Source organism: Macaca nemestrina, chromosome 2, assembly GCF_043159975.1.
Source record: "Macaca nemestrina isolate mMacNem1 chromosome 2, mMacNem.hap1, whole genome shotgun sequence".
NCBI classification, from domain to species: domain Eukaryota; kingdom Metazoa; phylum Chordata; class Mammalia; order Primates; family Cercopithecidae; genus Macaca; species Macaca nemestrina.
The window spans coordinates 19,608,601-19,621,589 of record NC_092126.1 but is presented as its reverse complement, the minus strand read 5'-3'; the positions used below and the strand labels follow the sequence as shown (position 1 = coordinate 19,621,589).

The following is a 12,989-nucleotide window of genomic DNA, read 5'->3' as shown; positions in this document are numbered from 1 at the left end:
TTCACACTAGCCCTATCAAATAGTTAGGAAGTATATTATAATCTCCATTTTAAAAAATGAAGAATTCCTGGCTTGGAGAAGTTAGTGACTTTCTCAAGATCTTATGGTTAGAGAAAGTACATTTGAGCAAATTTTTTTCTGACTCTGTGTCAGCAACATAGAGTCATGGAAACAGTATGGATTTTGCAGTCTGACCGAGTTTAGTTCTGCCATGTTCCACCATTTACCTAAGTTGTCAAACTTCTCATTTTTCTCTGATATCTCAAATTTTCAGTTTCTTTATATAATGACAGTAACAATTAGTAGTTGTTTTGGAGGAGGATTATGAAAAAGCCAGTGTAAGGTGCTTGGTAAATTGTTAATGCTTTGCAGCTAGTGAGAACTCAAATCAATATTAGTCTTCTTTGTTTTTCACTGCAACATAATTTCTTACTACATAAAACAACCAAGAGAATTACCTTAAGAAAATATATGTATTTATAATCTACAGTTACCAATGAATAGACATAAATGGCCATTTAAATATACATGATTGATCTTTTGAAACTAAATCTGTCAAATTCTTTTTCTAGGAAAGCAATTTTAAAATGCGCTTTTGAAAATGTTTGTTCTGATGATGCCTTATCAAAGGAAAACATGGGTATGTGAAAGCCTGTCCTGCTTTTAGTTCTTTAACCTATATTTAATTCCACAGAATGTAGCTGTTGTCCTTTGAAGGAAAAAAAAGCTCTCGTGTGTGTGTGTATATATACACATATACACATGTATACATATGTATACATTTTTACACATATATATGTGTGTGTATATATACACACATATATGAAAAATATTAATGAATCATTTTTGTTATTGATTTACATACCAGAGCTTTTAAATTTTCTTTAGGTTTCTATTTCCTTGAATTAAATTTTCTCTTAGTCATGTATTTAATTTTTTAAAATAACACACCAGGCCAGGCACAGTGGCTCATGCCTGTAATCCTAGCACTTTGGGAGGCTGAAGCGGGCAAATCACTTGAGGTCAGGAGTTCAAGACCAGCCTGGTCAACATGGTGAAACCCATCTCAACTAAAACTACAAAAATTAGCTGGCCATGGTGGCATGCACCTGTAGTCCCAGCTACCCTGGAGGCTGAGGCAGGAAAATCACTTGAGCCTGGGAGGCAGAGGTTGCAGTGAGACGAGATCGCGCCACTGTATTCCAGCCTGGGCGACAGAGTGACAGAGCGAGATTCCCTCTCAATAAATAAATAAATAAATAAATAAATAAATAAAGCAGCAGCTGTGAGAAGAAATACCAACAACTATACATTTCAATCCAGACTTCTTCATTCCAAACTTACTGGGATCCTAGGAGTGCCAAAGGGAGAGAAGAAAGAAAAGCAGAAGCCTGGGACTTCCAACTAAATTGTCCTCGGTTAGAACACAGTAGAGTGAATGTGGAATGCAGGGAGAAAGTTTTGGTTTTCAAAGGCAATTTCCTCCTTCTACATTTTCTTTAGTCTTGAAAAGCAGTAAAATGCTTATTTGCAATGTGGAACTTTGGCAGTCATGTTCAAAGCTCATTAAACCCTGAGGAGTTATCAGTGATATATTCCCTTTTCCTTGAAGTCACTCCCAGGGGATGCTATGGCATTGCATTTCAATTGGCTAAATAAGTCAGTCGTTGTAGTGTTATTAAAAGAAAGGAAAGCCAGGTGCAGTGGCTCATGCCTGTAATCCTAGCACCTTGGCAGGCTGAGGTGGGAGGATCCCTTGAGCCCAAGAGTTAAAGACCAGCCTGGACAACACAGTGAGACCTCATCTCTACTAAAATTAAGAAAATAAAATAAATTAACTGGGCATGGTGGCACATGCCTGTAGTCCCAACTACTGGGAAAGTTGAGGTGGGAGGATGACCTGAGCCCAGGAGTTTGAGCTTACAGTGATCTATGATTACGCCACTGCACTCCACCCTGGGTTACAGAAAGGATGAAGTAGTTATTTTTTAAAAAATAACTTGTTTTTTTAGACCCAGAATGTAAAATAGGAAAACTTTTAGATTCTAACACTTTTCTTTTAGAAAACAAAACCAAGTACTTTTTCCTCCTCATCACTCTTCTCTTTTATTAAAATACCTTCCGAATTTCAACATTGACATAGCCCTGCAAATTTATTTAGGATTTTTTTTTTCAGTGCCAGCTTTGGGGTAACCCAACCAGTAGCTACTATATAAGAGAATGTGTTAGTCTGTTCTTGCATTGCTATAAAGAAATACCAAAGACTGGGTAATTTATAAGAAAAGAGGTTTAATTGGCTCACAGTTCTGCAGGCTTTCTAGGAAGCATGGTGCTTGGCTCCTGGGAGCCTTCCCAGAAGGCTTAAAATCATGGCAGAAGGTAAAGGGGGAGCAGGCATGTCATATGGCAAAAGCAGGAACAAAAGAGGGGAGAGTTGCCACACACTTTTAAATGACCGGATCTCATGAGAACTCACTCACTATCACAAGGACAGTACCAAGGGGATAGTACTCAATCATTCGTGAGAAATCTGCTCCCATGATCCACTTACCTCCTACCAGGCCCCACTTCCAACACTGTAGATTACAATTCAACATGAGATTTGGGCAGAGACACATATCCAAACTCTTTTAGGAGGAAACAGCTTCTTAAACATTTAATAGATAAGTCTAGGTGAAAGAAAACTCCATAAACATATATTTGAAAGTTTCTAAAATAGTGACTGAGTTATTGAGACAAACTGTGAATTATTTCTTATCAGGAATGGAAAAACAACACTGATTTATTTTTCTACATATTAATTTTTAAAAGCTAGATATGGGGCTAGACGTGGTGGCTCACGCCTATAATCCCAGCACTTTGGGAGGCCGAGACAGGTAGATCACCTGAGGTCAGGAGTTCAAGACAAGCCTAGCCAACATGGTGAAACCCTGTCTCTACTAAAAATACAAAATCTAGCCAGGCATGCTGGTGTGTGCCTGTAGTCCCAGCTACTCAGGAGGCTGACCCAGGAGAATTGCTTGAAACCGGGGGGCGGAGGTTGCGGTGAGCTGAGGTCATGCCACTGCACTCCAGCCTGGGTGACAGAGTGACATTCCATCTCCAAAAAAAAAAAAAAAAAAAAAGCTAGATATGGACTTTGCTATTACAGATACGTATTTTTTCTTTCATTTCTTTTTTTTTCTTTTTAACTTTCTCTGAGTGATAGAGTAGCCGTAATGCTACCACTTCACTCTCAACAATAAATTGAAACAAGTCAGAGAAACTACAAGATAATCAGTGTTGATAGAAGATGATTGGTCATGCAATCAGCAAAGGCATTCATTTTGTCCGTATCTTTGGAGGATATCATTGACCAATTTTGATAACATAGTTTGTAGATTACAATAACTGCTATTTTTTGAGAATTATTTTTTAAGTTCATTTACAATATAGGAATACTTATTTAGAAAAGCAAACCTCCCACTACTCTGGAAGCAGAAACTGACAGCAGTCAGGTTGGTGTTGTAAACCCTAGTTGACTCGTGAAGTCATCCATTACTTTGTCTAATTTTGATCAAAAGGCAGTGTACGTATTTCTTCAGATCACTTGAAAAGAGCCTACAATGCCATTTGGCAATGATATTTATTATCATAAATTGATTGTATTTTAGCCTAACATTAGAAATATAAAGGTGTTTGTTTGCCGTTTTTTCTTTTACAGTATAGCTTCAAATCTATCATCTCAACAGTGTATTAAATGTCATTGTCAATTTCCATAGACTCAGAATGTAAAGTAGGAAAATTTAACATTTGTGAGTGGAACTGGGGAATTGGTGTGAAAATAACCATGAGCAGTCATCTATTTAATTCCACAGAATGTAGTTGTAGTCCTTTGAAGGAAAAAAAAAAGTTCGTGTGTGTGTGTGTGTATATATACACATATACACATGTATACATATGTATACATTTTTACACATATATACGTGTGTGTATATATACACATATATATGAAAAATATTAATGAATCATTTTTGTTATTGATTTACATACCAGAGCTTTTAAATTTTCTTTAGGTTTCTATTTCCTTAAATTAAATTTTCTCTTAGTCATGTACTAGTCAGGTATATAGTCTATTATATAGTCTATTATACAGCATAATGACTATTATACTAGTCATTATATAGTCAGGTTACTAAATAAGAAATCTGTCTTAAAGAGGGTGTTAGTTTTATTAACAAAAGTGCTTCAATAAAAAACGTACATTCCTCTAGAAAATCCTGATTTGATAGACATGGCATTGTTATATTTTTAAATAAACTCTCCAGGTGATTATTATGCCCACACAATTTTGAATGCCACTGTTTTAGAATCTAGCATTCTGTATTCTGTGTTCTTAGGCCTTAGCAGTAACCCTAGAACATAGATCTATGTGGATGCAACTAACATGTTAATTACAGGTTTTGCTTGTTTGTTTTTAAACATGAGAACTTTTTATAAGATGTGGAGTTGCTTATCAAAAAGCTTGTTTCAAACTATTTTGAAAGAGGTTTTCCATAGAGAAAACCTAAAATTGACTAGGAGGAGGTGATAGCTAGGAAGGCTTATTAGCCTATGCCTGTTTTCTTGTGTTCCTGCCCCTTAGTAGGTAAACAGTAAATATTTGTTGATTGAATATGAAAGTGCTTGGGGAAAGCAGTAAATATTGACAGAAAAATTATTTTCAAGACAAACCTGTGTTGTGAAAAATATAAACTAAAAGTAGCTTTTCCAGTACTGTAATGACAAGAACCAAGAAATGAAAACCTATTTCATAACCTGCTATGATTTTATTTAACATTATTTAGTAAGTACTTTAGCAGAATTTTAAATTTTCCTACTTATGTCCTCCTTGGGTATTTTCATGTTCCATGACCTTTCAGCTGCTCCACTAGGTGGGATTTTTGCTGACTTGCCCATGAACTGCAGATAATAGAAGGTGGTATGTTAGATTTTACTAACTAGTGGAAGATGAAGGGATGTGTACTCACGGCCTTTCTCTCTGAATTACGTTGTCTTTGGAAGAGCTTCTCAGATGCTCCATCTGCCTCTGGTGCAAGACAACAGGCATGTGGCCTCCCTTCTTTGAAGCAAAGGCTTCACTAGGCCTTCTATAAAATGAAAATGTTTGTTTTATTTAAGTCAAAAATGCAAATGCATATTTTTAATCAATAGTTAAGTCTACAGTTATAGTAGGCTTTTATTTCTTTGGTGGGGATATTGTTTTATCTCAGCAAGGTCAATGAATTACCAGATTTTTTTTTTCTCCTTTTTTTTTTTTTTTTTTTGAGACGGAGTCTTGCTCTGTTACCCAGGCTGGAGTGCAGTGGCGCAATCTCGGCTCACTGCAAGCTCCGCCTCCGCCTCCTGGGTTCACGCCATTCTCCTGCCTCAGCCTCCCTTGTAGCTGGGACCACAGGCACCCGCCACCACACCTGGCTAATTTTCTTGTGTTTTTAGTACAGATGGGGTTTCACCATGTTAGCCAGGATGGTCTCGATCTCCTGACCTCGTGATCCACCTACCTCGGCCTCCCAAAGTGCTGGGATTACAGGCCTGAGCATGTCACGGTGACTTTTATAATACAAAAAGACTTTTATAAATGCAGTATTAAAAAAAATAGATTAAGCAATTAAGATGTGTTGCCATTTGGATTAGGAAGGCACTAGCTTGTGTTCAGCCTAGCCACTTAATTACAAAACTTTTCCTTTTAACAGTAGTTTAATAATCTGTAGTAGAGATTGGCAAACTGTGGTCACCAGCTGCTGCCTGTTTTTGTAAATAAAGTTTTATTGGAACATAGCCACTCTCATTTGTTTATGTACATGTCAATGGTTTGTGCTACAATAACAGAATTGAGTTGTTGTCACAGACCATCTGGCTCCCAAAGCCTGAAATATTGGCTCTCTGTCCCTTTAGAAAAAAATTTGCTGACGCTGTTTCTATAAATAATATAATTTAGTTTGGTGCCTTTAGCCCCTAATTTAAAAAAGTTCTAATAAGCTTTTGATATTTCACTTCTACTTTATGGTTTATACATAGCAAGACTATTACCTACATTTTTTGAGGAAGAATTGTAAAAGATTCACGTTGATATTCATAATAATTTTGTATCAGGAAGAAGTCATGTAAGAAAATTATATGAAACATTTATATTTTACCTTGTAGCATTTAAAAGATTTCTTCTTTCTGAGTAGTTAAGATTATGAATTAGATTGAATTAAGTGAGATGTAGCATTTTTTACTGTATTAATCATGGTTTTTTTAGTTGTATCTGAGACGGAAGTTTTACTAAAAGAGTTGGAGCAAATGCTACAGCAAGCACTGCAACCCACAGTCACACCTGATGAGTCTGAAGAAGGATATGGAGAGGAAATAAATACGGGAGAAAAGGTAATATTGATAATTATTTTCAGACCTAAATAACAACTTCAAATTATTTAAACAGAATTTTTCCTCATTGTACATTTTAAATATATAGAAAACTATTTTTATGTCTGAAATTTGAGTCCTTGGTTATCATGAGGTAAATTATAAACTAGTAGCCTGTTAAGAAATCAAAACACATCTATCAGTATTTGAAAAAAAAATCTGTGTTTAAGCAGAGGAGTTCTTTTAATTTTAAGTCTTTGGGATTGGAGTGAAGAAAGACGGATGATGCTCACTGTAGCTGAAGTAGGCCACTCCAGAGAGAATTCCCCCTTGCTACCAATCTTTACAGTCAGGAGAGGGGGCCAGGATAACAAGAGCTCACTGGAAAATCTGCCCTGTCTGGGCTATGCACCGAGATAATCTCTACAGGGACAAACCTTATCATTAACATACTGGAGGTAGAATTTTTCACTGGAATAAGTTTTACTATTTATATCTAGACTCATCCTTTTTTTATTTTTTTCATTTGGCTTTCTATGTTGAACTCAGAAAGGCCAAATATGCTTGCTTTATTCAATGTCTCTGCAAATAAAATGAGAGTTTGTGATACAAGGCTCTGCCATTAGTACAGAGCAGTGATGTGGTAGGTATGAGAAAAAGAAGTCATAGGGTAGACACTTTCATGTGCCAGTGCAGCTGTTCCCTAACTAGGAAAAAAATGGCAGTGAGGAGTTCTGTAACCCTAAGGCTTTATTCATTCATTTATTTAGATATGCAGTGTGCCTGGAGTCGAGAGAGCATATTGACACTGACTCTGAAATATAATCCTGTGTCCCAGTCCTGGTCCTGCCAATAAGGACTTGTGTGATTTGAGAAAGTGGCTTATCACTTACCTCAGAGGATTGTTTCGAGGATAAAATATGATAAACCAGGAAAAGTGCTTTCCATAGGAACAAACACCCCAGGTTTGGCTATTACTACAGATGAGAATTGGCAATGGCAGTTGCTAGAGGGAATAAGTGCTTAGATTTTCTTACTTCATCTCTCTTTTCCCACATTCACACTTTGAACAACTGCCTATCTCCAAGTCTGTCTGTTCCAAGATGTAGAAAAAGATGGATTTATAAATGGACAAAGGGGTTTACACCGTTAAGCAGACTGCCCAGTTGTATGATTTCATTCAGAATGTCAACAAAAATAAAGATTATTCGTAAACATGTCCTTTATTGAGTTAGAAATTAATAAAATATACAGAATGTACTACTATGGAGATGAATGTGCTAAAGGAAAGTAATATTAACATTAAAAACTCCTACTGAGTTGAAAAACATAACTTTCTTAATCAGCATCAGCAATATCAATTTTTACCTGAATGTGCATGGGTTGTAAATGCTACTTTTCCAGTTGGATTCCTTTCTAAAAAAAAAAAGACTTGTTTACTATATATGGGTCTTTTGCAGAATAAGACCTGTAGATTGGTATCATACATCCTACATACGTATAATTAATATACAAATTATTCTTTTTCAGCAAATGTGTGTTTTATTTGAATACCATATGGTTTTGTGTAGTGTTTTTCAGTGTTAGCAGTTTCTTTTCAAAAATACAGCCAGGTTGATCTTTAGAGCGATGTCCTGGAGCTTTTACAGGCACAGAATTGACTTCTGTTTTGCCATTATAAGTAGTACCTTGATAGAACAGAGAAATACTTCTGATTTTTATTTCTTAAGGTAAAATACATAGTTTTAACCCATCACCAGGCAGGAGCTTGCTTTTGTTTTAGATTCTTGTATTATTTTATTCTTTCAAACAGCATTTCAGAAGTGTAAAAATTAGCTATTTTAACTGGCTAGTGGGCAGGTGAGTGCCTCCTGGTTACTGAAACATAAGCACTGTGCATACTGAGCTTTGTAAGTCTGGCATTCATGCCAGATTCAGGATATTTAGGTTCTTGTTCACTTTTAAATGAGGAGAATAACGGTGAAACCAACTAGCAAAGCTGGAGAAATTTCAGTTTAAAAGTAAATAAATAATCACATGTTGGAATTTATTTACTGTTATTAGAAATAATTAATTTGTCTCCCAAAAGCAACTCCACTTAAAGCTGGAGATGTGTTGTTTTTAGGAGAAGGTGGCCTCTTATAAGGTAAATACTCCAAGAAGAGACCCCTAAGAATTTTAAAGTCCTGAGCACGTTGACTCTCTGAGCAGACATTGTATAAGCTGTTTTCAAAGTTGTGAATTTGATGATGTTTTCATCATTCATTTCACCTATGAGGTTTCAAGTGGATTATCTCAGGCATTTACATCAATAGATGAGAATAACAACATGGAAAAAAGCTTATACACATAGATAATCAAAACTCATTTCTATTTGTCATTGAAATGTTTTATGAAATTATTTTCCTACATAGAGTCACCTTCCTAATTATGTTCTTCTTAAGCTAATATTAACATTGGGTGACATGCCCTGACTTGGCAAGCAATCGGAGGAAATAAATTTTAGATTTTTATAAATCCACCTGAATAATTCACAAATTGAATAATCCATATACAAATAAAATAGAGTTTACTGAAAAATTATTGGTATAAAAGTGTACATTTTTGATATGTGAAAATATTTATATGAACTACATATACATTTTTTCCCTTGAATTACATGGGAAGTGAACTCTACCTTTAATAAGCTCTGAAGTTATAAAGCAAATAAATCCACATATGCATTGTTTTTACTAGTGTCCTTTCCCACTAAGCAAGAGCAAATTATCACTATTTTTAAGAAATGCAGATGACCTTTTGACAACATGACCACAGAAAATGTGACTAAAACAGTTACATTTTAAGTTGTATTCCCTATAACAATAATGTAAAAACTAAAACAATGTAGAAAACTCACATAGAATCAGAATTACCACTTTTTTCCAAAGCATAAAATTAAAACTAAAAATATATAAGGCTGGGGACTAGACACAGACCTAAATAATGACTTTTTCTTATATAAACACATTCACCCTACATTGTACTATATATAGTGACTATTATTTGAACACTAGAATAACGGAAACGTTTGTTTAGCTAATGTGGCTTGCGGAATTACTGACTACTTTATGTTTTGTTCCGGTAATCAGGTAAATTTGGCGTAGCTCCGATTAATTATATGGTTGTTTTGCAGTTATCTAGATGCAGCCCAGAAGCTCCTGCAGGCAATCTGTTTGAAAACCACTGTGAAGAGGACTATCTTCTAATTGATGGGATACAAGTAAAAGCTGGAGAATGTATTGAGGATATAACTAATAAATTTAAAGAAATAGATGCTTTGATGTCTGAGTTTTAGAATACTATACATTTTTAAGTTAATTATAAAAATATTGGCATCTTTATATTTATCCGAAGTTAAAACCTTAAAAATGTTTGGTGAAAAAGGTATAAATTATACCAAAGTTTATATTTGCAATAACTTTCTACTTCATATTTTGAGAATGGCCATGATTTTTAGAGCCAGTCAAATGGTATTTAAGTTAGTGTTAAAAATTTAGAATTAAAAAACCCTGATAGTTGTATTTATATATTTCTTGTTTGCCTTAATTTTTAAATGATTTGTGAAATTGCCTCACAAACATATGCTTTACAATGATTGTTTAGGCCGTTTATTCAAAAATGGATAACTTAAAATGGCTGGCCAAGCTATTATAAATCTCAGAGGTAATTCAAATCTAATAGACTTAGAGAATGTATATTTGTGGTGGAATCAAACTATTACAAAATAAAAGGAAATAATTTTTTAAATAATTGTTTAATAGAGTTGAAATTTTTCTTGTAAAACAAAATTTCACTTGCTACTTATACTAGAAACAATTATTTCAACCATGGTACCCAAAAACTGACTGCTTAATAGAGTCTCTGGGAATTTTGGAAGATCAAAATCCTGGACCCTTCCCTGCTGAATCAGTGTCTTTGGAGGTATCATCAGAAAGGTGGAAAAATGTAATTTAACGTGTATACAGAGAAGTTAAACATATTCATTATAAGAAATCTAACAATATAGAAAGTAAAAACTACATCATTTTTCAGGAATTCTCATGAACAGTTTTAGTAGATATCATTCTAGATCTTGCTTTACGTACACTGAAATGTGTGGGCATTCACACCTATCTTTAGTTCCTGCTCTAGCTCTCTCTGGCAGTACGGGGTGAGGAAAAGGGCATTCCAAGCACATAAAAACCAAAGCTTGAGGAGAGAAGTGCACGAGAGCATCACCACAGTGGTGAATTTTATTGTGAGTTGCCTCATATTGCTTTATCAAGGAGGCAGCACATGTATAGATATTAAAAACAAATAAGACACCAAACAACCAACATATCACTAAGGACTCATTGAGTGGGTTGCTTCTTTTAAGTATTTTTAGATTCTGTAATAATCACATAGACTGGAGAGTAGAGATAGACCCATAACAGTGAAATATCTTATTTGTCAAAGTAAAGTGTGTATGTATTTCTGTCCTCCTTGTTTTCCTCATGTATTCCTTAGCATTCTGATATTGTGTCATAGGATGTTGAGTTGTAAAGCCTGTCTGGGTTCTTATTTTACCTACTAACTTGTCTTAAGTCATATGACCAGTAAATAGAACTCTCAGAAGTTGAGTACATTTCTGTCAGGTTCCAGATCCCACGCCATTGATTACCATCTATAACGTCTTGATGAAGCTTTTAACTAGCTGGGTGGTGGAATGATAATCTGGTTTCCTCATGTGTAAAATGGGGATGGAACTATGTAAACCAAGCATTGTTGTGAGGAATAAATGAGATTCTTTTTGTGAAAGTGGTTTGTAAATCAATTTGATCTTCCGTTTTACTCTTTGCAAAGAGAACCAAGTATGTGTTTAAGTATATTGCAATTAATCATTACTGAGATAAAACGTAACTATACATTTGAAATGATGACTTTTCTTTCTCTTATATTATTTAATCTACTACCCCTCAATATCAGAGTTCCTTCTTTCTCATTTATAAAATTAATCTTTGGAAACCATCACAAGCAACATTATGCTCTTCTGTCTATCTTTTAAGGTACAGCTCACTGTTGAGTTTTAGAAATGACTTTAAATAACTTTGCTTTCTTAATAGACATTCAGTTAAATAGGGAAAGGTGGGGGAAAGTCTTAGTTTTGATGAGTAGTGGCTGGTTTCTCTGTCATTTTGGATGCACTTCAGCAAATGGCCAAATGCCTTTTGCAAGAAAGACATGCTATTTTTAAGGATATGTTCCTGCAGCAAGTTGGAATTTGGGCCCAGGCTCAAAATAACTTAAAAACCAGGAAGTTCACCAAAATATTTAATCAGCATTAGTCTCCTTCATTGTTGACCCTTCCTTATTATGACATATAATGAATTTCCATAAATCTTAAATTTTATGAAATGAACTTCTTGCAGTTTGCAGAGGAAAAGAAGAAGTCAGGAGAGAAATGTATTTATTTACTTTTATTTATTATACTTTAAGTTCTGGGATACATGTGCAGAATGTGCAAGTTTGATACATAGGTATACACGTGCCATGGTGGTTTGCTGCAGCCATCAACCCATCATCTATATTAGTTAGGTATTTCTCCTAATGCTATTCCTCCCCTAGCCCCCTACCCCCAACAGGCCCTGATGTGTGATATTCCCCTCCCTGTGTCCATGTGTTCATTGTTCAGCTCCCATTTATGAGTGAGAACATGTGGTGTTTGGTTTTCTGTTCCTGTGTTAGTTTACTGAGAATGATAGTTTCCAGTTTCATCCATGTCCCTGCAAAGGACATAAACTAATCCTTTTCCTTTTTGATGGCTGCATAGTATTCCATGATGTATACATGCCACATTTTCTTTATCTAGTCTATCATTGATGGGCATTTGAGTTGGTTCCAAGTCTTTGCTATTGTGAACAGGGCTGCAATAAACATACATGTGCATGTGTCTTTATCATAGAATGATTTATAATCCTTTGGGTATATAACCAGTAATGGAATTGCTGGGTCAAATGTTATTTCAGTTCTAGATCCTTTGGAATCATCACACTGTCTTCTACAGTGGTTGAACTAATTTATACTCCCATCAACAGTGTAAACATGTTTCTGTTTCTGCACATCCTCTCCAGCATCTGTTGTTTCCTGACTTTTTAATGATTGCCATTCTAACTGGCATGAGATGATATCTCATTGTGGTTTTGATTTGCATTTCTCTAATGACCAGTGATGATGAGCTTTTCTTCATATGTTTGTTGGCTGCATAAATGTCTTCTTTTGAGAAATGTCTGTTCATATCCTTCACCTACTTTTTGATGTTTTTTTTTTTTCTTGTAAATTTGTTTAAGTTGTTTGTAGATTCTGGATATTAGCCTGTTGTCAGATGGATAGATTGCAAAAATTGTCTCCCATTCTGTAGGTTGCTTGTTCACTCTGATGATAGTTTCTTTTGCTGTGCAGAAGGTCTTTGGTTTAATTAGGTCCCATTAGCTTTCATTGCCCTTGCTTTCGGTGTTCTAGTCATGAAGTTTTTGTCCATGCTTGTGTCCTGAATGGTACTGCCTAGATTTTCTTCCAGGGTTTTTATGGTTTTAGGTCTT

General features: G+C 35.1%; 1 protein-coding gene across 9 annotated transcripts in view; it reads left to right on the top strand.

Annotated features, from left to right (window-relative positions):
- Positions 1–11,273, top strand: part of LOC105488960 (zinc finger CW-type and PWWP domain containing 2) — a 160,075-nt gene extending 148,802 nt beyond the window's left edge. For all 9 annotated transcript variants that reach the window (XM_071090784.1, XM_071090787.1, XM_011753513.2 and 6 more), the window contains 3 exons: positions 573–640; positions 6,287–6,411; positions 9,563–11,273. In XM_071090784.1, coding sequence (XP_070946885.1) covers positions 573–640; positions 6,287–6,411; positions 9,563–9,724 — 355 coding nt within the window. In that variant the 3' untranslated portion in view covers positions 9,725–11,273. The remainder of the gene's footprint in view (positions 1–572; positions 641–6,286; positions 6,412–9,562) is intronic.
- The last annotated feature ends 1,716 nt before the right edge of the window (positions 11,274–12,989 follow it).